Raw genomic sequence first — 26,891 nt, forward strand, 5'->3', positions numbered from 1 at the left:
TCATTTGACAATGATTCTTTGTACATGACTCATCATGGGGTGCTATTCAACTCAGTTGTCACACACGTGTGATTAGAGGCTCAAAAACAGATGATGTACCACACTGACACCTGTATGAGCAGGTAAACAAATGCTTTTGTGGCGACAAACACATATGTAGGTATTTAGAACTTTATAGAAGACCACTGGTAAGAGATAGATGGGAATTAAACGGTGGGAACATCTTGTGTTTTCAAAATGCTATGTCAATGGATCTAATTATGGTAAATTGATAAATAAAAATAAAATAAAATAAATAAAACACACTTTATTGATTCCTTTGGGGGTTCCCACAAGGAAACTGAGCCTCCATATCAGAACCATACATGTAAACATGTATGGTATCCAGTTTAAAATACTTTTTTGGTGAAGCAGAAGCAAAATAATGAAGTGATTGACAATTCAGATAAATTTGTAAGAATAATTGCTGGTTAAGGTTGTCAAAGATTATACAAAATTTCCTCCTTTTCAATCAATAAATCAGTGTAAATAAGTTCTGCTTTAAAACTTTGGTGATTTGTGATAATTTATGGATCATGCAATGACAATCCATCAATGGCGAAAAAAATGATTGGTTAAATAAGTAATGAAAGAATTTAGTAGTTTTAACTCTGTATTCTGCAAGACTGAGCTCACATAATTAACAGAACAATGCACTTGTTTCATGGGACTTTGTGCAGGATGCATATTAGATTTATTCATTTTGACATGAAATAGGAAATTTAATTTTAGTTCACATTTTCATTCATAGTAAGCAGAAATTCCAGTTAATGATAACATATTTAAGAGTTGATTATTACGTGATGATATCTACTGTAAAATTCATCTTAAGTCAATTTGGAAATAGTTAAAGCAGATGTCCAAAGGCTTGACTATGTTATTATTTCATTGCATGGTGTAAGGAGCTGACTTGCCTCTGAAGGCCTCGGTTCCAGCGGTGTGTGTGAGCAGGATGTCTCTCTGTGATGGTGATAAACGCTCGCTGGAGTGTGAAGTTGAGCTTTCATTGTTTTCCAACTCGTTGACTTCATGTCCTGCAGTTGAAAAATAAATTCCCGCCGTTACCGAATCCGTCCTGTTGATAGTGGGGGTCCATGCCCCGAGGGGCCCCGGTAGACCCAATAGGAGGACCGACAGAGACAAACCGAAGGCGTGATTCAAAAACCACGTTTCCATGATTTCCAAGACCCCGAAACGGTCGCCGATAGTTTCCGTGAAGTCGAGTAGAAGCCGGGGAGTCTCCCGAGGACACCATGGGAGGAGCGCTCCAGCTCGGAGGGGCGCTGATAAATTAAATAAATCCTGGTTCAGGTCCGGAGGACGTCTGCTGGCGGCGGGGGACGGACGGTGGATAACGGAGTGGAGGCAAAAGTTTGTTATTACAGCGGAGGAGCGCGAGCTCCTCCTCCTCCCCATCCCGCACGCACGCAGACGCACGCGCGCGCTCGCGCGACCACAACTTGATTCAGGTCAGTGAATTCCTTTGCTGCCTTCAGGTATTGTCGGATGTGCTGAAATTAAGGGAATAGAAATGTTAAATTTTGAGACTTCCTCAATGTTTTCTGCGCTGGATCAAACATGACAACACAGCAGCTACGAAAATCCATGGAATTCAGATGATGCTTGAAAAAAAGGGGCCTTGCTATCGACATTGACCTGATTTTCAAATTACGACACGTGGAATTACAAGGAGACATGAAATACCTCACAAATCGATATGGAGACAGGACGCTTGTATCTCCACGTGTTTGTTGGAGCGACGATAGCAAAGAGTGGTTTTCAGTGTTGTTGCTGCCCTGCTGTACGACTGAGAGTCTTGGGGCCCCAATCACTCAAATATCATGTTTTACAGATTAAAATTTTAAAGAATACATGTCTAAAATCACATATTTTGCTTTTATATAACGGAGAGTAGATATACATTAATATATCATTAAAATTATATATTAATGTAATTCACCATTTCTAATTAAGCAAATTTTTTGAACAAAGATGTGGGTTTTATATGCTTCTGTTAAATACATGAAAAGCCCAGAACATGTTTTTCCAAGTATCTCAACTTATTATTGCAAAAACATTAACCTCTAAATATGGCTGTAAAAGCAAACTAGTAAACCTGGGAAACATTTTCAATGAACTGCATACAGGCATTAGTGAGCTAATATAGTCCAACTTTATCGGTAACATAAACACTTTATATTTCAGTCAGATTAGGACAACATTCGTTAAACTTCATGGAAGTGAACACATAGTACAAAAATCTGACTTTACACCGTAGACAGTTACAAATATAGCACAAATTCAGGTAAAGAAGATGGCTACACTGTACTGTTTTAAAATAAAGTTAACTACATTAGTTGTATTCAGTCTGCTCAAAAAAAAACAACTCATCTGTCTCATTGTATTATTCTCACACCAAAACAGACTATGTGCAATATTAGAGGAAATTCAGACCCTCCCCACCCCAACACCACACAAAACCATCTGAACAATTCAATTTATGTAAAATATTTTACCTATAGGGCAACATGAGGTACAGTTCAAGGCATAAAATACAGGCAAAGTCCAACAGCTATAATATAACTGGGGCATTGTCTAAGTCTGTCACTTGAGTGGTGGTTGAATCATTTCGTTGGCTGCAATGAATGAGGAATGATGGTGGCGGTGACGAGTGGCAAAGTCTGCATTTTCCTCTGTCAGCTGCTTGGTTTTCAGCCCGACTCCTGACAGAGAGGGAGTAACAACCATTTCATCCCGAGGAGATCCTTTCCTCCTTAAAAAGGGGAACAGATTGGAAAAATGGGTTTAGATTAGAAAATATTTAAAGATAATATATTCCAGCTCACATTCTCTAAATGTGTAATTTTGGTTTTCGGGACATATTTTTATTTAGCAAACATTTCTTTGATGAATGGTTATATAAGTCTATCACTCATTCTTATATTGTTGGCCAGATTTCATCAGAACCGTAAACAATACCTGTATATGCTGTACCATGTTGATCTCAGCCATGTGAAAAAACTGAATCGAGCTGCAATACCTGTAAATAGATCAAAAACACTAGTATCTATATATGCTTTTAATAGCTGTCATGAAAAACAAGTTCACATTTATTTCAAATTTACCACAGAGATCCTTTATATTATGTTGGAATTGGAAGTTTGTGTAGAAAATTCTGACACAAGAAAGGGAAGAAAGGATCATACTGACCACCTGTGTGACAAGTGCACTTGCAAAGCTTGTGCTCAGGAATGTGAGTTAGGTTTTATGCAGTGAGTTTGATGCACAGATGTTTGGTGTCCTGCCTAGATTTTCTCGAAATCTAAAGCCACAACAGCTGCCAGCGTTCCCAGTTATAAGACCACAAATGAAATTAGCAGCAACGTGCCACAGTGAATAACCAGAGCACATAACGAACAAGCAAATCTAAAAACAGGACATTAGGAGGACTTTAAACTTTATTGTGTAATTATTAATTGATTTGTGGTGTGGTATGATAAAGCATATAGATATTTATCCAATGTAAGTACTGTTAGGCTTATAGCAAATGCGCACTCATGTTCCTAGGAGGGGTTTAATACAGCAAATGAGGTAGAGAAATCACATTGAGTAAGGGTAGTGGTTCATTAGACATTTGAAAACAGGACATTAAAAAACTAGAAACGACTGCATGTTTGCTGCTGAATTTGATAGCTCTCCAGGATTTTTTTCTTAGAAATATGTAAACTATCCAATAAAAAAATTGCAGGAATCCTGTTTCACATTATGCAAGACATTATTCTGCAGTTCTGGAGGACTTCTAAGTATGAATCAAACCCAGATAGAAGAAGAAGAAGAAAGTCCACTTCAATAATCCCCTAAAGGGAAATTGTCTTTAACTCACAACTTTATAGTTACATGCATATATGTGTTAACCATGAATACAATAAACAATACAAAAATGTCACTCTAGTTATAAAGAAGTCTCCTTTCAGCAGCAGCCAAATGAATTGAATGTGTGATTAAATATTTTCATCACAGTCACAATTTAATTTATATTATTTGAGGTCTATGGAGAGTAGACCTCAAGAATGTTTTTTTCAGTTTTTTGTCAAATTATCAGAAAACTATTTTTAATTTTAATTGTGATATTACTTTATAGCTGCTTCAACAAACACAAACATTACCATGGAGCCAAGCTATGTGTTCCTAAACAGGAAATGAAATGATGGAAGTCACCTGTAGGTAGTCCAGGACTTGTTTTCCCGATGTAGAGGTAGAGCAGGAAAGTGGCGAGTATGTTTGCTAAGGCATAAATCCACTGGATAACAAACATAATCAATATGGAGCTCAAGGCCTGACAGGAAACAAGACGTAACACAGTTAAATAAACCAACAATATACTGTTAAATAAATTTACAATTTGACAAACAAAAAAATATGTATCCTAAAATCTGTAATGTACCGCAATAAGAGCAACCCAGTGGTTGCAGAATTTGGAGTAGAATCGATCCTGAATGGGTTTGATTTCAAAGCTCTGGAGATCAGCTTTTATTCCAGCACCTGAAAGATTTAATTAGAAGCGTCAGGTTACTACAACACAACATCTGCTCTCTAGAACCCCCACTCTGATCTAGGTCTGACAGGTAATTAATGAGTTAGATGGTTAAAACAGACCACCTGTGTTGTGACTGCGAGGCTCAAGTGATTTTTCGTGCTCAGCATGATATATTTTTGAAAGGCATTTAACTTGTGGCGTGTCTGCAAGGTTGAGCACCCCACGTTCAGATGACATCTCAGTTTCCTGGAGTGGTGGAGCAGAACAAAAATCGTCTGTTTTCTCATCAGTGAACCTGTTGCTGTTGAGATCAAATCCATAGCTGTCCATAAGCTTCTCCTTCATGGTCACACTCGCCCTCCTGCCTTTGCATCCATTGCTAAGCTCCAGCATGAAGGAGGGCTTCTTGCACCCAGCATCATCATCTGATGGAGGAGGAAAGATCTGGTCCATGTCCTTGGTGAACTCTGTCAGAGTACCTTTACTTTGTAAAGTCTCGCCACCGCTCCCGTAGTTTGGAAGGTCGGTTTTGATTAGAGACCCAGAGCCTTGTTTGGTTGATCTACGGTGGTTTACTTTGGCTGATTTAAGGTGGTCACTCTTCTCTTTATTCTGTAGCTGTAAAGCCATGGCCACACTAAAGTAGGAGTAGTCGATGAAGCTATAGGTGAGGATGAAGTTGATGCTGACGATGGGGGCCAGAACATTGACCTGACCAATGAAAATGAAGACCATAGTCAACAGGCTGGTCAGACAGATAGCTGCCACTGGAGTCTTGTTGGGGCCTTTCTGTTAGAGAGGGAGAGACTGTTATACATCATCAAGTCATGATTCACCAAACAGGTGGTGTTGATTTTTTTTTTACTGAACTAAAGGTGAAATGCTTGATTCTTAGACCTAAAATTTGATAAACTAGTAAAATACATTGTTAAATATGAAAATAGACTTGTTGGTGACAAATTAAATGTTCTATTATGATAGTATATGGGTTTCACAGGTGAGACATGCTACATAAAAAAAAACATAACCTGTGCCCCATTCCTCATTACAATTCTGCAGATTTCCAACTTGATCTTTCGTCCAAATAAAAGTGCTACCGATGGATTCTAGGTGAAAACAACTACTTACAGGGAGTAAATAAATCTGAGAAAATCAAATCATAAACTGCTTTTAAACTGTTTTGGATGATATTTGGATTGAATGATGCTTAGGAATGGAATTAATACAGTACAAATTTAGTAGTTAAGCTATTTCATTAAATATTTGGGTACACTGTATTTACCTAAATATGTTAAACATCTTCAAATATGAAAAAAATGTAAGCAAATGAGTTCAGAGGAAGTTTTATCCTCCAGTCATTCTAGAACTGAATCTGATCGTCAACATATGTGTGACACTAAAGCAAAATTCCTCTCTCAAAACGAAATAATTGTTGAATATGGTGTTTGTTAGCCAGCTTGTTTTAACTTGACAGGGTCTACTCCGTAGCTTAAGGAGCACTACTGTGTCACTGGCAGGCCTCCAGGACGCAGCAGAGGGAGCAAGGCCCAGCCCGTCAACCCTTCCTGCGTTTGTTCTGAAGCTTTGATTTGGGCCAAGATGTCTAGGGCCTCATTCCAGTGCGATGAGCGAGGTCAGACACTGCTGCACAAGCAGGGAAAGTGGAGGTGGACAGGATCAGGATGTTCATGGTGTGAGCCTGTTTGTATCAGTGCAGAGCTTTGTAGCTCCAGTGAGCTGTAACTCACTGGTGTAATACTGTCACTTCAGCCACTTGTATGGAGTGGAGTCTGCAGTCTACAGCTAGACGATCCCGTCACCTCTTCCTGTTCAATCCACCCACCACACCCCCATCCATACATGTAGGCAATACGCACGTATTAGATATATTTTTTTAAAAAGCCATTAAAAAATTAATTTTTGTATAAATGTATTCCTTTTCATTTCTGAGTCCAGGTTGATGTGATGTGGTTTTTGTATCTTTAATTAATTCATGATTACTGATGTTGCCAATGAGTAGCTAGAAGCACAGAAAATTTAAACTTTAAACAATTAATTTCAATTCAAACTTAAATTAATGCTTTATGGTGTTTATATTTACATTTCTTGTCTATATTTTGTTTTCTGTATGTGTATTTTTATTTTACTGCTTTAAGTAAATTTCCCAGCTTGGGATCAATACAGGATGACTAAGTCGAATGTTTAAAAAATAAATACTTAAATGTAAATAACCATTTACTCACATATACATCAATTAGTTTTATGATTATAATTTGTTTGTTTTGTATAGGTATTGCTGTTTTTCCATCAAGGCCTGCCCATAAAATTATAATTTGTATAGGGACATGAAATTTAAATGAATGAACCATAAACTGGGATTGGATCCGGTGTATAAACACATATATACAAAAATCTGCTTGTATAGCAGCGTGTCTAGAACCTGTTAACTTTGTTCCATTATACTACCCAAGCATCCATTCATCATCCACCCACCCCTCTTCCCAAGAATGCCAGAGCGGGGATGACCCTCTCTTGTGTGATGCACTGGAGGATCCTGGGTGCACTATACAAGCCACCCATGCAGGACGCAAGGGAGGAGATGTAGAGCCCCAGTAGAAAGAGGAAACCGACCAAGGAGACCTGGAGGAAGAGGGAAAACAAACAGAAGGTGGAAGAGGATGGGGTGGGGTCGAGCTCACAACAACTACACCCACTGCAGTTCCGCTGCCGCCAGCCCCTTATGAAAACACAGAAGAATTATCCACTGACTGAGAAGTCAAGGAATTTGAATATTTTACACACAAAAACCAAACTAAAAATTTAACATGTGAATAAATTTAATGGGTTATTGAATTAATAATAGACTGAACACCAATTTAATTCTGAACTAACTGATCCACAACAACTGTCCAGTCAATTAACCCTTAATGCCAGATTTGTCCAGACGACTGAAGACAACTGAGTGGCGCTGCATCAGACATCTTATTGATGTCTTATTGATCACAGCCAGATCTTTCTTTCAATCATGCTATGATAGCACATTATGAAGCCATGAAAAGTCCTTGTGTTTCTGCACATGGTTCAATCTAACCTGAAATATGTTCTATTGTCTGACTCAGTCCATTCAATTTCAAATTTCCATACATATCTAGTATGTGGAACTGTTTCAGTCTGATCTGTGTAAAAGGTCAGGTGTTCAACAGACCACCCTCATGGCAGTGAGATGAAATTTTAATCTTTGACTGGTCTTTTATCTACTGTGTGTATTAGATGTTTTGATCAGTTGTTGAAATCAATCCATAAACTGAGGCCAGACAATTACATTTTGTGATGTTGAAGCACCGATGTCCAAATCTTAACTGAAAATCAAATCCTTTAAGCTCTCAATCTGTCCTTTGGTACATTTTATTAAATATATAGAACAAAAATGATTTTTAAGTACATGGCTATTGCACAAGTTACCTGTTTTGTGTTTAAATGCATCCTACAAGCAGTAAGAACTTAGTTATCTCACCACGTTAACAGACCTGAGCCACCAGGGAATCCCCTTATCTGGCCTCTGTAAATATTGTAGGATGGAAACAGAGGAAAGAGTTTACCTTTTCTGCTATCAAGTAGTCGTAGCGCAAAGCTTCTCTGGTGCAGATGCCCCCGAGGAGGAAGACAAAGACCAGATACAGGAAACACCTGCGGGTCAAAAACAGAACCTTTATGCAGCTTTAACAGCTGTAGCTTTCTCAGAACTAATAGCAGACTTGTGTCCTGGCAGCTTCTCATTTACAGAATGTCAAGTGTGAGAGTGTTTTTATTTGTTCTCTGCAGCAACGCTGGAATAAGTTGCACTTTTGAGATCTCATATCAAAACCTCTGAAAAGCTTTTTGAATGATTCATAAGGGAAAAAGGCAAGTGGATGACGTTTAAAAACATCACCAGTAGAAGCTGAATACAAAAGAGTCATTTTTATTTTCTGTTGTTTTGATAATTCCTTATCATGCAGTTTCTGTCAGTAGATTTACTTAATAACTTTTACGGAGAGCTACTTTGTAATCTTAAACTGTAGTTGAGATCTTGTTCCCTTAGGTTTCTCTACCTGTAAAAGCGCTTTAAAATGTCTTTTAATGCAATTAAGTGCATTATAAATAAAAGCTGATTGTCACCCTGTTTGTGTGTGTGTGTGTGTGTGTGTGTGTGTGTGTGTGTGTGTGTGTGTGTGTGTGTGTGTGTGTGTGTGTGTGTGTGTGTGTGTGTGTGTGTGTGTGTCAGTGTGTGTGTGTGTGTGTGTGTGTGTGTGTGTGTGTGTGTGTGTGTGTGTGTGTGTGCGTGCTGGTGTGGAGGTGCCATCATACGAGCTGGAGACAGCTGCCAGTGTTCCCACAGGGATGTTGTGTTCAGGTCGCTTAAGGTCTGAACTCATGTTGAAGCCTGCCATAACTCCTGCGCTCGTGCACACACAATCACACACACACACACACACACACACACACACACACACACACACACACACACACACCAAAAAAAATATTACACAAACACAAAAATGGACTTGACAAATTGTATGATACAAATTAATTTTTATACTGATTACTAAGTGAAAAGAGAGAGTGCGTTTAAAGACTAAATGTTTCATTCATTCATCATTTTTGAAATGCTGACCATCACACCTGTAGCAGCAGGGAAGAAGACTCCAAAGACTGTGAAGAAGTTTTCTCCTGGGCTGTAATCTGGCAACATGTTACTGCTGAGCAGCCCGTCTGAATAACCAATGAACCCGTGCTCTGAAACAGGAGACAAACAGCACAGGTCACACATCAGCTCTGAACCTCATGACGGGATTAGCAGCAGGTCAGTAAGAAACCATCAACAGTCTAAATGTGTCAAATGAAACTCTTGTGAAAGTGAACATGCTTATGCCTGCAGGTTATTTGTCATGTCATCCTGTCAATCACATGTCTCACAAGCTCAGTATCAAATTTCCTGAATTCATTGTCTCGGGTAGTTGATTGAGGTATCAGCTGTTCTCATCAGCTTATCACATCTATCCACTAGCTTAGTGACACTTCATTGTTACACAAGTCTTGAGCGATCATACTCCAATTAACCCCCCCCCCCCCCAAATGTTGCCAATCTTTGCAGATTCACAACATTCTTCATTTAATCCACCTACTCTGTCTCAGCAGAGTCATCAGTCGCCACCTCTACCAGTGTCCGGAATCTACAAACAATTATCTTTACCTCACTCATGTGTGTCTCACTGAACCGCAATGATGCCTGACTGAAGAACATTATTCTTATCGAATTCCGTTTATTATACGTCATGTCCTACTGATTAAATACGTCTGATGTGTTACCCCACGTAATATTATATTATCAACAGTAATTTAATCATAAAGTTGTTTCTTCAGACTGTGACATATGATTTTATAATAATTAGTCCGTCCTCATAACACACAACAACGTCTGTTAATGGTAACATAAACATGCTTCAGCATATCTGGTGCAACATTCATTCAAAGGCAAGTTTTGATGAATTAAATGTATTTATGCATCTTGAGTAAAATGACAGACTGGATCCATGTTGTTGCACAAAATTTACTTTTTTTCAGATTTGTTTCGTGAAATAAAAAAACTACTTTAAATGACAAATTCATCAAACTTTGCAGTTTAGTCAAGTCTCATCTGTAATAAAGTTTAAATGAAACTTGCAGCTATAATGGAATGTGCAGCTGGAACAGAATTTACTGCAACAACATGAGTGGTTGAAGAGTCTATTAATGGAATTTTTTCATGCTCTTTATTCGTATTTTGGTAATTGAATTTGGCCCTAGATAATTATTGGTGAGCTTTTGCACTACACCTCCTGGAGAAGTTGAGACTGACATGAAATGTAAACAGATCTTGTCTGCACTGAGGGATTTTCCAAGGAATGGCCTACAGAGCCAGACACCAGGTGCTCAAACCACACAACTGCATAGAGGTTTGAAAAATAATGCATGGAATCAGTCAGACTTACATTACAGGTCTCCTACATGCTTGGAAAATGTTGATAACTGATAAACGTACAAAAATGGCCAAAATTGATTTCTTTAAATTTCTGTTTCCTCCAAACGATAAAGAAAGGTCTGGTCTGCATCTACCTATGTTTTCATACAAAAGCCAGAAGAAACTTCACGTACAGAATTCCAAAAAATGCGTCACAGCATCACATATGTTGAAAGTATTGTCTGTTGTATGTCAGCTTAATCAAAGCAAATGACAACAATAGGAAACATACTTCAAAAATATAAGCAGTTCAAAGTAAGGACAAGTGACAGGTTATATTTGTTGAACATCCAGAGGAAGAGATTGTTCTGTTTTGGTGGGGTCCATAAACCAAACAATCTGGAGGGCTTGCCGATGCTGCAGCACCGGACATTTCCCCTTTGGTTATCTTGCGGTGGGAAAGAATGTGTTCTCTCAGATTAATGACATGTTTATCCAAAAGGAAGTCACCACCCTTTTCAGAAGCTCAGCAGCTTCCAAGTTTTAGAGAAAGAAAGAGAGGGGGGGGGGGGTGAGGGAGAGAGAGAGAATTCCGATATTATAATGTTTAAAAGTTTAAAACAAACCCCAAAAATAAAAAAAAGTTGAACACACATTAAAATCAAGGGCATGTGTTCTGGATTTTAATGAGACACTGAGCGCGAACATGATATTGGATTAGGAGCCCAAACTCTTGTTCAGGCTGTGACCCCGTGAGACCGCCCTCTGTCCAAACAATCTGAATCTAACAAACTCAGGCCAGTCAGTGTCTATGTCTGCACCACGGGCTCCCCACCCACATTACAACATTACACGTCAACATCCAGCCATGTCTGACTCCATTCATTGGAGGGCGTTCACATGTTTATGAGCCAAAACTATTTATGAAAACAATTAATCGTCCGGTTATATGAGCGGACTATTTGATCTCAACAGCTGTGGACAAAAAACTCCAAATAAATGTTCTTACCAGCAGAACCTTTGTCCAAGACTACCATTTTCCTTTCCTTTCAATCTGAAGCCTGAGTATATAAAATGTTGAAAAGCTCCAGTTACTCACCAGCACAATGGACATAGAAGACTATAGATGGAAGATTCATCAATATTTTGTCAGTTACTTGGCAGATTTTCATTATCCTTGATGTTGGGGTTGGGCGTGTGGCAGGGAAGAACTCCAGATATTCAGAAAAAGGAACGGATCCAGGATTTATTTTATTTAACTTTAACAAAGCAAGTTGGGGCTTTTTCAAAGAACATGGTCACATTTTAAAACATGAACTACATGATACTTGATAGTCTGGCTGGGCAGGTCATTCAATTCAATTTCAATGGTATTGTTGTACAATTGGATGCAAAGCGGCCTCATCCATCAACATAACGGAGGAGGTGTCTGTCTAATTACTGTGAGATATTTGTTGTGTTTTTGTCAGAAGAGAAACTATGTAGGTAGCATGGAGCTAAGCATTCCTCTCATCTAGGTTGGAATGTGTAGTCAGATTACATATGAGGCCTCTTGCACCATCTGATTGACCTCTCAGTCTCCCACACTAACCAGTTTAAACTGCTGGTATGAAGGACAGGCCAGGCTGCAAAGCTTTAAGGCGGGGCACAACCCACTGAGATGGCTGAGACGTATATCATGTGGATCACAGGGGGAGATGGTGGAGCAGTCGAGCAGCAGCAGGCCTCCGATCTCAGTCCTGACAGTCACCGTTTATCATTTTACAGAACATGTGGGTGAGTTTCGTCAACACCCTAAACCCCAGACCCTCAGCACACATCAGTGGGTTCTGTTCTGCGGGGAATCGGGTGGCACGTCAGACTGTATTTCATTTGAGCGCCACACTCATAAGGTTCTGCATTTGAGTCATTCTGCATGATGAGACAGAACCCCGGCAGCGTTACTGAACTAAAACAATGCCTACAATCAAAGCTTCCAATTTCTTTATATCAAACAACCACACAAATAACTTCCACCCTTCCATCCATTTTCTTGTAGAGAAATAACAAACGAATCCAGGTGTATTCAACTTGGCTCATTATTTAGTGTACAAAACACGTTCTTGACATTCTTGTTGGTTCAAGGGGAAGTCTTCAAACTTGTTATTTTTCATCTCATACTTTCTGTGTCACTAGCACCACTATGAAAAGATAATCACCTGATGATAATGTAATGCATGAAAATAGATAGATAGATAGATAGATAGATAGATAGATAGATAGATAGATAGATAGATAGATAGATAGATAGATAGATAGATAGATAGATAGATAGATAGATAGATAGATAGATAGATAAAGTGTAGATAAAGTGTAGATAAAGTGTGATTATTTTTGATCTGTTTAGGTTTTAATTCAAAGGGTTGTGTTATATCTGTTTCTATAATGTCCTGTTCACAGAGAGAATAGCTTGATTTCTGGAACCCTTCTCTCTTCACTGGGCAGGACGTTGATAATCAGTGAGAACAGGAAATGTGGGGAAGGACTTCCCGAAGGACAGCAAAAGGAGACAATCTATTCAAAAAAGGCAACATTTCCTCACTACAAAAGAAAAAAAAATCTCAATAAACACAAAGCCACAGGAGGAGGAAAAACCAACTTAAGCTTCTGACAAAAACAACCACACACCGAGGACAAATGAACCCCCGATTAGAGAAAACAGGTTATAGAAAAAGACTGGCACTGATAAAATATATATCAGATAGTTTGACGCACAGACACCGGCTTTTGAAACAATGATATTTAAAGACAAAAACTAGCTGTGTTAGGTGAGACTACAGCAGCACCTAGTGGCCAAAATAGACAGGTCATGTCTTCCTCTGACCTAAATTCAACACATCCTATACATGGGCATTATTGAAACAACAGGAGCACCCCTAAGTTATATTAAAAACACAATTATGTTGAATACAAGGTTTATATTTTTGGTACACATTATGGTAAGTAAACTGATGCACTGTTAACTGATGCTGTGTCAGCAAAACATGATGAGAGAAATACAAAGAGAGACTGAAGTGTAAAGAGCACAAACTGAGGCAAGCCTGGAGTGTGTAACACTGAGAGGGTAACACTCAGGTTAGTGTGGAAACAACAGCAGAAAGCCAACGCCCCAGTATGGTTCAGTTATATCCATGACTCTAAGGCTACCAAACCAACATGAACATGAAATCCAAGACAGCCTGTGACGATACTACACATACACGGATGTTTGAGTAACTTACACAACACAAAACTCAATGGCTTAATGACAGAGGGAGGAATGTACTCCATGAAGACGATAGCTGCAGAAAAGCCAGTGGAGAGAATCCCTAACATCTTTGTCCAAAGCGGTGTGGTCCTAAGGACAGCTAAGAAACCGTACTCACTGACTTACTGCCTTATTGCCAGACCTGGCATTGGGCAGCAAGAAAATGTACAGAAGCCTCAGACTCCCTGGCCTATGGTCGACAACTAACGCTGACGGCCTCTGTGATATCAGCTCAGTATAACTGGATTATTTACGCATCCGTTTACTAAGTTTACTACTAAGTTCTGAAGAGAAACATTGGGCTGAAATCAATTTTGATCTGAGTGTTTTAATTTCACCCTTTGTCCCCAGGCCTACTTGGGTCAAGGTGCGTGAAGGTTCCAACCACAAAGTCCAGGGTGGAGACCGCCAGAATGGCGAGCAGTAGCAGTTGGAGTCGTACAATCCACTTGACACCTGCCAGGTTGATCCCAGCCAACGCCAGAAGCACAGTCACCGACATGCTCCGCATCGCCCACTGGGACTGTAGCCCCAGCACCTCCGCCACAGACTCAGAGAATCCTGTGATGTACATGGCTCCAGCTACACACTGTAAGGAGGAGAATGCACCGGAAGTGAGCTGATCTGTATCCATCCTTTCAACTGTACTGCAAACAAAGAACTTCAAGCGTTCAAAGATGTCACTCAAGTCTAAGTGAAATTCCAAATTTTCTATTCACCTGTCCGAACACATAAAGGAGGCCCACGGTTCCGCCCACCCTACCCCCCAGGACGGTGGAGATCATTGAGTAGATTCCTCCGCTCCCAACGCCACAGTGTGCATTCACTCCAATCCCTGACATCACTGTCACTAAAGCCACCGTCACCACCAAGGAGACCAGCAGCATCCCAAGCAGCACGCCCGTGTTGCCCTGAAGCATGTAGAGAGACAAAGGAAATACTAAGGGTGTATCACACTTATAGGGTTGTTCTGTAGGTCTGGATCAAACTGACTCTTCTAACATTAAAATTTGATTATTATGTATCCAAGCTGTACATTTCTTTTTCTCAAATCTTTTGTGGTTTTCAACTGGTTAAAATGATGCACATGTTTGAAAAAGATTCTGGTGAGATCTGATCCAATAAACCGGGGAAAACATAAATCATCAGTTTGACACAGCAAGCAATAAGGAAATATCTCACTCTGGAGAGGAAATCCTGTCTTCCACCTGACAAACTTTGTTTTAAGTGTCAAATTCAATCCAAATGGATACTGAAATTACCATCACAGTGTCTTTGTAGCTGTGTCCTGTGATGACACATGAACATTAGAGTGTTTGGAATCAACTGACAGGGGGATATGTGCAAAATGACAGATGGAACTAAAAATCTAAATCAAAGGCTTCAAGCTGCAGAGAGACCTGTAAAACCAAGTGTCATCACTAGACATGATGACAGATATCACACTGTGTAGAAGTGAGTTCATTGTTTATTCATATTAAATACTTTTTACTATAATAAATGTCTTTGGCATCACTTACTTGGCTGATTTGTTTGAAAAACAAGAGACAATGATATTGTAAAAGTTAAAAAAAAAATTAAGATACTCTTCTATGTAAAAGAAGAAAAAGAAGAAGAAATTTTGACACTACATTAAACATTAGCACCATCGTTACTTCCTACATACATCAACACGTTGAGATATCATCCTGATTTTACTATGTAAATAACTCACTCACATCTTTGAGCTTCGTCATTTTGTCTCCTCCATGAATAGATTTGTCCACATAGATCTTGTGCATTGAAGCATATGAAGACATGTGGTAGGTGCTAAATACCAGAACGTATAAATTAAATAAGTTTCCTAAAAGAAATATGTAGAAGAGAAAACTAGACTGAAGCAGACAGAGAGACCTGTGTATGTACACTAACCACCAGGAAGCCGGTACGTAGAAACAGCACCACACCAAAGATATTGATCATGCATGTGGTGAAAACTCCATCCCAGGTTCCAAAGAGCACGGGCTCCCACACAAACAGCTTGATCTTCCACCACGGCTGGTTGGACTGCTGCAAGCCCTGCTCGAACAAAAACACATCAGTGCACCAGTTAGTCTAAAAACGCCAGAAGTCAGTTTTGTTTTCATTTTCAGACATCAGACCATCTCTAAAATTCATGACAACGCACAACAAACAGAAGATCTGAGGAAAAAAGTCTGAGAGAAGGCTGTTCATTACTTCCACCAATGAGGTTTTGCTTTTGCCAGTTTAGTTTACAGTAGTTCAGTGTCGATATAATACCTCTGGATTTGGTGATCCAGAATGTTATCTCACAGAGACAGTATTTAAATGTGAGATAACAAATAATGCCCCAGACTTGCAACTGCAGCTGACACAGCATTGATGTTTGCTATAACTCCAAATGTTACATGAAGAAAATCGTCATTAATTAAATATTTAACTTGAACAATTATCAAATTAGTAATCATTAAAACCACAGCGGTTACACACTTTTGGGCTAAAAACTTTTATGATCAGTACTATAAGGGTCAAAGTGATCATGGTGCTAAACAATGGTGAAACTGAGCTTCCTCAATGGAGGTCTGTGCTGTACAGTTGTGGTTGATTCAAACTAAAAAAATGAAGAAAAAAAATTGCTATAGTAGAGTAATAAAAGGAAGTAGAAAAAAATTAAAGGTTATTACAGGTGTATTACCTGACATATTAAAGCCTACCTGTGCCTCTTCATGAAACAGGTCGTGAACATGTGACGTAGTGCTGACGTCAGGGGCTCCCCTCTTCAGCAGCCCCGCCTCATCCCCCCCAGGGGGAACATCACAGCCTGCTGGCGGGCTCTCCATGGCAACCTGCAGGTGTAATGAGTTGTGCGTCTGCAGGTGTTCCTGTTTACTCAGAGTGCATCATGGGTAGATAGGGGAAACACAACATGAAAGAACGATCATTCCATTAAAACCGGCCGCGGAGGTTTGCTCTGCTGAGTTTGTTTTCAAAAGGACGATCCGGTTTAGCAGCAGGTGCAGCGCGAGGCCACCCGGATGCAGCGGGGCGTGTCCGTGACGTCACAACACGCCACCCACATCGGTCGGTAACCGCCCCGGGCTGTGGCGATAAATAACACAGCAGGTTTGCGCACCAGTTTTACCCAAGTGTAAAAAAAAAAAGACACGTTCATTAATTTATTACGCATTAAATCAGTACGGACGTCGCGTCTGTTGGAAATACGAAACCATACTTAATATAAATGAAGTTGATCAAGTAAGAAACTTTTTGGCAACTGCTTTACTTCCAGTTGTATAAATATATGTATTCATATTTTCTTCTGAAGATACAAAAAAAGCGTTTTTCCTGACAAGAAAATGAAATGAATTCTTTAAATGAAGTGTTTTAAAAGTGCTCGACAAAAAAAATTCCTCAAACTTCACCTGTAAAAATAAGTAGTTCAGCTCATTTCAGTTCATGAAGCTGAATTAAGCAGAATTAGTCGAGCCTACCTTCCACAGTCTCTTCATTCAATGCTTGAAGAAAGAGGAATAGGCAACTGGTAAAATTAGTTGACTAAGCCATTATGCCTCGTGGATTGTTCTGACCAGAGGGAACTGATCCTCAGCTGTGGAAGCAAAATGCTCTTACTGGTTACTTTCCAGGGTGTGTTGCTGTTCTGTACTGGGATTGTGTGTTAGTTTTGGCAAGCCTTGTACTAGTTGATCCTGCAGGAGCTGCACTGACTGATGATTAAGGCTGAGAAATACACACGATCCTTATCTGGGACAGGAGATTAGGCCTTCAACCATATAAGTCTGTTTACAATTATACAGTATAAACCCTGGATTGTCACAAAACTGCAGAAAATCACCTCATTTGACCTTATTCCACCTTCTGCTGCATGAGAATTTGCAGCTGTGTTTATGGCCTAGTGTAAAAATGATCATGAAAACCTCAAGATGCCCTTAGATATAGATGACCTGATATGACCTCTAAAGCAGGAACATAAAAAAGGTCAATTCTCAATTCTTGCATATTAAAAAAAAACCTTCCAAACAATTCAGGTCACATACTGTGAATTATTTTATTTATAAGGACATGACACAACAATCAAAACAACAATTCAATCATAGTTTACAAATCATAATATATTGCAAAATTCTAATCATGGGGGTTACTTGACTGAAATCATTCAGCTACGATTAAAGCTCCACATTATTCATAAAAGAAGTTCACTCGACCCAACAAGTTAGAAACCATGCAAATAAATCTTACCGTCTAACTTGAAATAAACCTTACAGCGAAGCAGTAGGGCTTCATCAGTTTCATTGAAAGTATTAAAAATCCAAAGTTCATACTCAAAGAGATTCCCACCTGTATTTGAAAGATCTTGACACAAACAACTTGTACAGAGATAAATGAGGGTAGCGATAGTGACTGCATATGATATACTATACATATCAGTGCCGTAAATGTCATGTTTCAAAAATAGTTTTTATCAAAAAGTTCAGAATTCAGATTTTTTTTTTTTACATAAAACAAATATTTTTTCTCTAGCTTATACAAGGACACTTATGGCCAGGTTGCAGACAATAATTAAAATGAATTAAAAAACACAAAAATATGAGATTGCTGATGTTATTCATGGGATGCAGTTTACCATCGCAGAAATATTTATCTGCACTGTGCTTTCAATTAGTGCTTACTGTGAAATGTGTCGCTACTGAAATACTTCAATCATAAACTTTAATGAATACTAAAACTCCAGACATATGTTGTAATTGTCACCATTTAAATCAGGTGAACCGTAACCCTAAAACTAAATTGCTTTTAGGTGATTTAAAGCCAAATTAACAATTCTTTACCAGCAGCAGTGAACAGTAAATCCCATAATGAGTATGCAATTGTACATATACCAATTGTCAATTAGGATGCACTGTCCTCTGATAACAGTAGTGAGATATATTGAACATAAAATGTCACATCTTGTCAGTGGACAGATTTATCTTTAAATGTAATAAATTCTGGAAAACTAATTAACATGCCTAACACTGACAAAAAGTGTCTCTTGCACAAGACTTGTCACTCTATTGACACAAAAATCTAACAGTACTTATCAGAACATAAAAATATACAATGTATTTACAGCAGAGTTTTCTATAAATGCTTGTGGGAATGATAAACAAGGATAAATTAAGTGTCAGATGATTAATGCGGGTGCTTTCTGTCCCTGATAGTCAGTAGAATCACAACAAGAGGAAGCCTAACATCATTTTCAAAAGTGATTTGATGGTGCATACAGAAACAGTGTGTAACACAATAGCATATAAGACATCACACATTCATGTACACGAGGAAAAACAATCAACATTGTGATGAAGCACAGAAAAGACCTCAATCAACTACCTTTTCTCCAACAAGCTCTGGACAGATGTGACTCAGGACTGCATGCTAGCATACAAGCGATCAAAAACAACACGAGTTAGAGACATAGTTCTGCACTCATGTACACAAACCGCAGTGCAGTCAACAAAAATAACATCTCCTTCAAACAACAGGTAAAACTTTGAGGATTAAACTTGGCTGTTTCTTAACAATATGCTGAAGATGTTGGGTAAAATGAAATAGCTTGCAGGTTTCAACAGTATATAGACTGAATATTTTTATTGCTTATACATTTGTTGCAATTGTGCAAGTGGATTAGAGTGCTAGACACACACAAAAAGGAATGAATAAAGAAAAGTGTGGAATATAAAAAAGGCACAGATGCATAAATAATAATCTGGAAAGCCCCTAATTTCCCCAAATCCTGTCTTTAATGATACGTCCTCAATAAAACTTACGTTCAATCAATACGAATGGGTCAAAGTCCGTTGTTATGCCCCTAACCTGTGCATCTTTTAAGAAGAAAAATAATTGAAGTGCTATAAAACTGCATCTGTAAGAGCTACACTATGCGACAAAAGCAAAGAGAATAATCTATAGCTTCAAAGACCCTAAATCTGAAGAGGCAAGGTTTTACTAATGGGTCACTCTCAGAAAGTTAACTCTTAATTACTGCACTTTGAAAGTACATTCCCTGTAGTGAAAATGTGCAAACTGTGCAAATAATTTGCACAATCCTTTTAAGTAATTTCACTACCACGCAACTATCGGACATCTGAAGGATTACAAAAAATAGTATGCTGCAAACATTACATGTGTGCAGCTATCAAATGCCCAATCATTTCTTTAAGGGGTTTGGGGGTGATGGGAGACTTATTTTTTGACTCCCAGTCTCTTTCTTACATTGCCCATCCTGCACTAGATTCAAATCAGTACCAAAGAGTACCTTAATCCACACAATGTTAAACAGTGTGTGAACGAGAACTGTAATTTCATCTTTTTGGCTTCATCTAATGGACTTTTATATCAGTCAGATACATTTCAGTCTGTCTTTGTCATTTGGAAACACACATTTCTAGTGACACTAAAGTGACTCATAGGGTAAAGTGAAGAATGAATTATGATCTCATTGTCATTTCAGTAGATAAAATTTAACAGGAGTTACAGAGCTGGACTTTAAGGGAGGTAGAACAAAAGGGCATATAAATAGAGGCCTATATTTTAATAAGTGGAAATGTTGCATTAAGCAGCAAGAGTGACTAAGAGTGATAATTTGTTGTGCAAGAAACTGAGAAAACATTAAAGGTTAACTCTACAGCAACGGTAGGAAAAAGTATTTTATCTCTTGCTTTAGACTTTGGTCGCTTCTTCTCTCGATGTACATTCTGGAGCAAGTCATATACCCTTACATTATTACAATCTTGTTTCTAAAAGGGACACGTTTTTATTACCTATCAATTTTCCATTTTACAAGGTTGCCCTTAACAAAACAAATCATTAATATGTTTTATAATAAAGTCTTTTGAGCACGCTGCAGTGGGACTTGTTTGGCAAGACAGGAGACATGAGATAAAGTGCTGCTAAAATTCTGAAAAGAAATGAACCTCCTGCTCTCCTCACCCAAAGGTTTCACTCGATGAAACATCAGGAGAGGAATTGATCTGAGACCTAGACTCAGTCACTCTGACCAAGGGGAACTCTGAGAAGTCTGTGCTGTGTCCTCGAACACTTAATTGTCCATTGGCAACAGTAAATTGTGAGGAGGATCCAGATCTTGATGCCTGGAAATGAGATTTGAAGTTCTGATCAAAGGAGCTTATTTGAAAAGTCTGCAGTATGCCTTGTGGAGAGTCTGTCTTTTTGGAGGGTGAGACCTGCTCCAGGAAGTCCTCCTCTGCTGGAGACACTTCAGAGGGAGGGGTGGTCTCATCTCCTGAAAATGAAAATGAGTGCTGGGAGTCCCCAACCAGTAATCCGAAGTGAGGTTTCTCTAAAGTTGACCTCAGCGGCGAGCTCATCCCTGATTTGAACCTACTGGGGGACGGAAACTGTTTCTCCGTGGAGAACAGAGGTTGTCCGGCTAAGGGTGGGTTTTCGGAGATTAAGCTGAGGCTCTGGCTGGTCAGGTAGCTGTCGTTCTGGCTCGTCCTCTCCAGTGCTTGTTGGAGAAACTTGGAGTATTCTTGCAAAAGGCTGACCTTCTCAGTAGCAGGTGGAGCCTGGGCACTGGAGGCACTGAGGCCTTGAACTGGGCTGCTGTCCGACACATCAGAGGAATTGATGGATATGCTGGACGTCACCTCTGTGTCAGCCACACTGAAGGAAATGTCTGATTGCCCATTGGTTTTGTTAGAGTAATGGTCCAACAGCGTCTGCAGAACCTCATCCGGCAACACATTCTTGTCATGCGTCACCTTGATCTCTGCATTGATTGGTTGAGGCTCTAGAATGGTCGCAGGGACAGTCTCATCGATGACAGTTGACACGACTGTTTGTGTAACAGGGGGCTGAGAAGAAATGTTGTTCGTGTTCAAGCTGAAATCCCGACTGTTGTTGGTCATTGCGGCCTGAAGATACCGTTTCTTCTTGAGAAATTGCATGGCATCATCATAGTTTGTGCTGTTGGCTGCTGGTTTTGCTGGTCCTCCTTGAAGAGTTTCAACTGATTCCAGTTCAGTGTTGCTTTCTACATCTAAAAGGCCTTGCTTGTCCACAATTTCAAAGGTGTACTGTGTGACTTTAGTATTTTCCTCAAAGGAAGACAAAGTAGATAGGCAGGAAGGAGTTTGTTCACCAGACTGTTTTAGATTCCTCTTGGGGATTTTCTTCAGGACTAATTTGGGTGGAGTTGTGTCGTCTGATGAAAGGTCTTCATCATGGTGTTGGCTCGCTGATTCTTCAGTGAGTTCCATGGAATAGTCTCCAATCACATACTCATGTTTGACTTTGGACGACACAGCATATAGAGGTAGACCCTCCATTTTATTCTGTCTCTGCTCTTCTTTTTCCTCTGTTTCTACAACAGCTGCAGTACATCCATCTGTCTGGGCAGCAGTAGAAGCGCCTGAGCTCTTGTCTGAAAACTTTTGCCTCTTTTTCTTAGGTAATGAACACTCCTTATTGAGAAAGGGGGGGCCTAAAGAGTCTGCTTCATGCACAGGCCCAGCTTTGCCCACCGTCCTGTTGGTCTTTCTCTCTCTGTTTTCATGACACATTCGTCTGTGCTTTAAAACTCGGTCTGTTCTGGAGAAGTACTGTGGACAAAGGACAAAACACATCATTTTATTTTACCAGTAGTAAAGAACAAATTCTGTGACACGCCTTTGGTGAAGAAATAGAAACAATTAACACTACGTTCTTTCCAGTTCTTCCAATGATACTCCTATATAAAGTCTACATTGGTATCTATAAAAATTGACTTTTTTTTGTACAAAATTGCCACAGACATCTATATTATTAGTTAATTTCATGTCCAGCAATCTGCATCACATAAAGACCATTAATATGAGTATTTGTTCATTTTGTGTGATTTTAAATGCCTCTTCTTCATTATGTTTAGTTGTCTTGGTGCCTCCAGAAGCATGAATTCATCCCCCAATAAATACATACATAACCCCAAAAAACAAAAGAACTTACCTGGTGACAATAATCACACTGGTAAGGCTTCTCTCCACTATGAGTCCTCTTGTGTCTCTCCATGTGGTACTTCTGGATGAACCTCATCCCACATTCATCACAACGAAAAGGCTTTTCACCTAAACAGAAAAGTATAAAAGGAAAAAAGTAACTTCCTTGAGACTAAAATGACAAACTCTTGCATGTTGACCTTATTCAGTCTCCACGTACCAGTGTGGATTTTCTCGTGCCTCTGGAGGAGATACTTCTGAATGAAGCGCATGTCACACTGGCTGCACTGAAATGGTTTCTCGCCTAGAGTTTGAATAACATACATAAAACTCTCGGTGTGTAAATAATGACCATCAGTCACTTTCAAAGCAAAAAATATTAGGGTGAAATAGTATGAGTAATTCATACCAGTGTGAATGAAGACATGCCTCTGCAGATGGTAGTTGGTTCTGAAGGCAGCATTGCAATGAACACAGACATGACACTTGGGATTTTGTATACCCAATGATCCATCATCATTGATGCTCAGAATCTACAAAAACGAAAGTAAAACATACGGCGGAAATGTCTTGCAGTTATCTCTCACACATAAACAATCATTAAAACACTTGATTTTTGAGGAATAACTAACTACGTACCTTTGCTGGTGAATGCTGCTTTCTTTTCTTCTTCTTGGGACACACCATCAGGTCCTTCGCTCCCTTTTTGTCCTTCTTTATCTGGATCTGTGGCTCAGACAGTTTCATTTCCTGCTTGATGGTTAACTGCAAAAGTTAGAGAGCAGTAGTGAAAGCCTATTCAAGACTCCCAATGTATCCACCAATCCAAAAGCTTATCGGGACAGGAAAATAATCTTTATATCCCAGAAATCCTAAGTTTTGCTGAGAAATACCATCCACCAGCATCTGCAGAGCTTTTATCTGACACATTTTAAATGATACTGCTATATTTCGGTCAAGGAAATAATTTTCTTACAGACAGAAATAATTGCCAAAACTATAGAAATGACACCCAAGCTGCAATAACAAAGGATACACAGATGCCAGTATCAAATATCAATCTAATGCTGGACTTAAGCACTCATAAAATGACTCCAGTACCACCAAAACAAATGAAACACTACAGTTAGCTCAGAACAAGCCTGTTTAACTCTAAAACCCGACACAACAGCAACATGCTGTAGATATTAATTACTGTTAGGGTGCATGTAACATCTGATGGGAAAAAAATGAACTGAATAATAATAATAACGACAACAATGATAACAATAACAAATAATAATTTGTTATTAGTATGTACAGTAATCATTACACAGTAATAGCAAGAACCAGAAAGGCAGAACTTGCACTTGTTCTGACAAGCAGTAGCACAGGTGAATTTGTAATCATTAGTCCTTTGTTACAAAATGCAAAGTTTATTTTAGCTAATGCCATTCTTACTCTAAGCGCTCCTGACTTTTTTACTGAATGCAGATCAGATAACGTGGAGACTGTGCAGTATTTACACACGTAATATCATCAGTACTCAGAACTCACTGGCATATGAAGCAAGCATGGCAACTTATTGGTGAGTTTTAGGGGGAAATGCACTCCCACCTCGCCTCCTCCCTCCTCTTCTCTTCCTCCACCATTCTTTGTCATCTCCTCTTGCATCATCAGCTGCTCTGGAGGGACTAGATCGTGTGTGACCAATGAGCTTCCAGTCAAGTCCTCATCTTGGTCTTCATCATTATCATCTTCAGCCAACAGAGGATGGTTTGCCAATGAACGTTCCCCCAGGGTCATTACCACCAGTCCACCACCACCAACCAGCCCCACTCTGCCACCTCCATCTATTCCTCCACTGCTGCACTTCAGCAGCATACCCTCCAGTTTGTCCTCAGTATTCATCTTACATAGAGTAGTTCTTGAATCTGTAAACAGAAAGAAATAGAGAAATGGCAAAACATGCACTTGAGTTTCGACATCACGAGAGGTCACAACACAAGTTTAAAGCATATTTCCACTGAACATTCATGGAAATAATGCTGCTGTTCCACCAACGAATACGTAACTGATACAATAGGTGTACACTTCTGAGTTTTTATAAGCTTTTAGGTGGTTAGTTATTATTTTAATGGTCAAAGGTCACTTCATTTAAAACCACAAGGACCAAGTTGGAACTGAACTATGAGAAGAACAACAAATGTGGTCTGATTACATGAGTTTCTCCAACCCTATGAAATTTGCCTATTTGTTCTTTGCAAATTAGTAAACAAACTGAAAAATGGTTACACTCACTACTCACTGACTGTACTAGGTCTTAGAATATGATCTGATACTGTACAAAAAAAAGATGTATGATCCCACTTGGTGTCACATCTCCTGCCCAAACAATATCTCTTCTTAATATAGAGTAGGTTTTTGAAACAATTGGTTCAGTGATATTGTTTCAGTATGTTAATAACTTTTCACGCTAGAAAGTGGCAGAAATACTTCGACACTTCAGAAGTTGCAACTTTCTACAGACACAATACACCATTTTTACAATCATAGAGTTTTAAACGTGCAGTATGAAGTCAATTCGTTGCAATTAACTTCGGCCCATCTATTGTTACTTAAAACATCAGCACAGACTGTTTTTATTTCTTTCAAAGACGCCTGAATGTCACGCTACATTGACAAAAAATATATTTCCGGAATTCAAAGTAGTTACAAAACCAACAAGTATTACACATTTCACTGCAGCATCACAAATGTATTGTTAGTTGTGGTTTCACCTGAACAACACCTGGTGCTATTTAGATCACCAGCAGTCCCTACATATTAAACCAGTAACACTAGCTAACGCAACACTTGTAGGCCCTTTGATAAACGTTTTGACACTGTAGTGATCGTATATACAGTATACTGACCCTGGAGAGAGCGCCACGCCAAAGTAAGTAGCTGTCACGATTTCTCACCAGAACCGCTTCTTCCATGTGTAAACACACTCACAGTGTCACCCGGGTTAAGTGGGTTAATTTTCTTGCTAGCCAACTAGCTCGCCTCGCTAGTCACATCATTTTCACAACAACGGATGGAGAAAATTTGAAATAAAGCCGTAGTTGCCTTCAAAATTAAAGCTTGTTCACAACATCGACCAGAATCATCTTTCCAAAGTACACACAGAGTTTCATAATTGTCTCGAAAATCTCATACGATAATTCACTTCCAACATCAATGCTCTCCAGTTAATTTTGGTATTATATCAGGACTTTCAATAAGGCAGCGCTGCATTCATTGAAACCCAGTGCTTTGCTACAGACTTTATTCTGAAGGCCGTAACGGAAGTTCTATTTTAATTACACATCTTTGGCTGTGGAACGACTACGGCCTATTTTACGCTAGCTGCTAGCAACTTATAGCAAATATTGGTCTATGTAGCTGTTCATTAAGTTGTCACTGTATCTTCATAAAATTAGACGTGTCTTCTCACAAGAAGCTTTCAAATGACATTTTCAGCAACAAACGACTCACACCGAGCTAAACCCTACTTCCGTTTGCACATTTCATCAAACTTGTCAGCAGGGCTACTTTGCTTTGGCGCTAGCGCTTCCAGCTTCCTCGACCACTCTACCCCATAGGCCACAATGTTATGACTGCTAGATATGCTAACGTTACCTAGCTAGCCTGCTTGTTACTGAGACAAATAAGAACAGACATCTGTTACACATATATGACATAATATCCATTAACTTTGAACAGTTTTTCTCTCACCTGCTATGCGTCTTAAACCCGTATAGCTGTCATTGTTATGCAAGACTACAGGGTAATGATGGTGTGCGGAATAATCCAATGCACCATCACGTTTTGAGAAGGCAAAAAATATATATTTGTCGCCATCTAGTGGCGACCATAGAGCTGAGAGTCAGTGCGCTCTTGTCTGATTATTGGCGAGCATGTTCTCTAGTTTGATGACCTATACCTCAATGTATGTATAAGTACTGTATACCTCAATATACTAAATAAATAAGTAAGTATGGATTTTAATAATTTCTTGATACTTGAAATCACTTATTTCTTTATATTTTCAAG

The 26,891-nt window shown here is 39.2% G+C and overlaps 3 protein-coding genes and 1 long non-coding RNA gene across 7 annotated transcripts in view; 1 reads left to right on the top strand and 3 right to left on the bottom strand.

Moving 5' to 3' along the window:
- heg1 (heart development protein with EGF-like domains 1) overlaps positions 1 to 1,507 on the bottom strand; it is a 14,724-nt gene extending 13,217 nt beyond the window's left edge. The window contains exon 1 of the mRNA XM_068328767.1: positions 954 to 1,507. Within this exon, the coding sequence (XP_068184868.1) occupies positions 954 to 1,455 (502 nt within the window). The 5' untranslated portion in view covers positions 1,456 to 1,507. The remainder of the gene's footprint in view (positions 1 to 953) is intronic.
- On the top strand, positions 1,370 to 14,322 carry LOC137604759 (uncharacterized). The gene is made up of 3 exons (XR_011037665.1): positions 1,370 to 1,508; positions 9,245 to 9,419; positions 14,194 to 14,322. It is a non-coding gene; the product is annotated as an uncharacterized lncRNA (long non-coding RNA).
- Positions 2,090 to 17,476, bottom strand: slc12a8 (solute carrier family 12 member 8). 2 transcript variants are annotated; one of them, XM_068328768.1, is made up of 14 exons: positions 17,334 to 17,476; positions 16,557 to 16,724; positions 15,754 to 15,900; positions 14,562 to 14,753; positions 14,200 to 14,431; positions 9,239 to 9,352; positions 8,924 to 9,011; positions 8,176 to 8,263; positions 7,070 to 7,216; positions 4,699 to 5,365; positions 4,484 to 4,581; positions 4,258 to 4,375; positions 3,019 to 3,079; positions 2,090 to 2,812 (listed from the first exon to the last, which is right to left on the bottom strand). In XM_068328768.1, the coding sequence occupies exons 1-14, from the start codon at positions 17,349 to 17,351 to the stop codon at positions 2,644 to 2,646; spliced, it is 2,307 nt and encodes a 768-aa protein (XP_068184869.1). In that variant the 5' UTR covers positions 17,352 to 17,476; the 3' UTR covers positions 2,090 to 2,643. The 2 variants fall into 2 exon arrangements, with proteins under 2 accessions (XP_068184869.1, XP_068184870.1); XM_068328769.1 differs by having other exon boundaries at positions 2,091 to 2,812; positions 16,557 to 16,688.
- A 432-nt stretch (positions 17,477 to 17,908) lies between these two features.
- znf148 (zinc finger protein 148) lies at positions 17,909 to 26,668 on the bottom strand. 3 transcript variants are annotated; one of them, XM_068328942.1, is made up of 7 exons: positions 26,574 to 26,668; positions 24,432 to 24,748; positions 23,475 to 23,600; positions 23,245 to 23,368; positions 23,056 to 23,139; positions 22,846 to 22,964; positions 17,909 to 22,463 (listed from the first exon to the last, which is right to left on the bottom strand). In XM_068328942.1, exons 2-7 carry the CDS (start codon positions 24,723 to 24,725, stop codon positions 20,826 to 20,828), a joined length of 2,385 nt encoding a protein of 794 aa, XP_068185043.1. In that variant the 5' UTR covers positions 24,726 to 24,748; positions 26,574 to 26,668; the 3' UTR covers positions 17,909 to 20,825. The 3 variants fall into 3 exon arrangements, with proteins under 3 accessions (XP_068185043.1, XP_068185041.1, XP_068185042.1); XM_068328940.1 differs by having other exon boundaries at positions 24,372 to 24,748; XM_068328941.1 differs by lacking the exon at positions 26,574 to 26,668 and adding an exon at positions 25,730 to 25,868 and having other exon boundaries at positions 24,372 to 24,748.
- Between the last annotated feature and the right edge of the window lie 223 nt (positions 26,669 to 26,891).

The sequence above is a fragment of the Antennarius striatus genome, chromosome 12 (genome assembly GCF_040054535.1).
Source record: "Antennarius striatus isolate MH-2024 chromosome 12, ASM4005453v1, whole genome shotgun sequence".
Lineage (NCBI taxonomy): Eukaryota > Metazoa > Chordata > Actinopteri > Lophiiformes > Antennariidae > Antennarius > Antennarius striatus.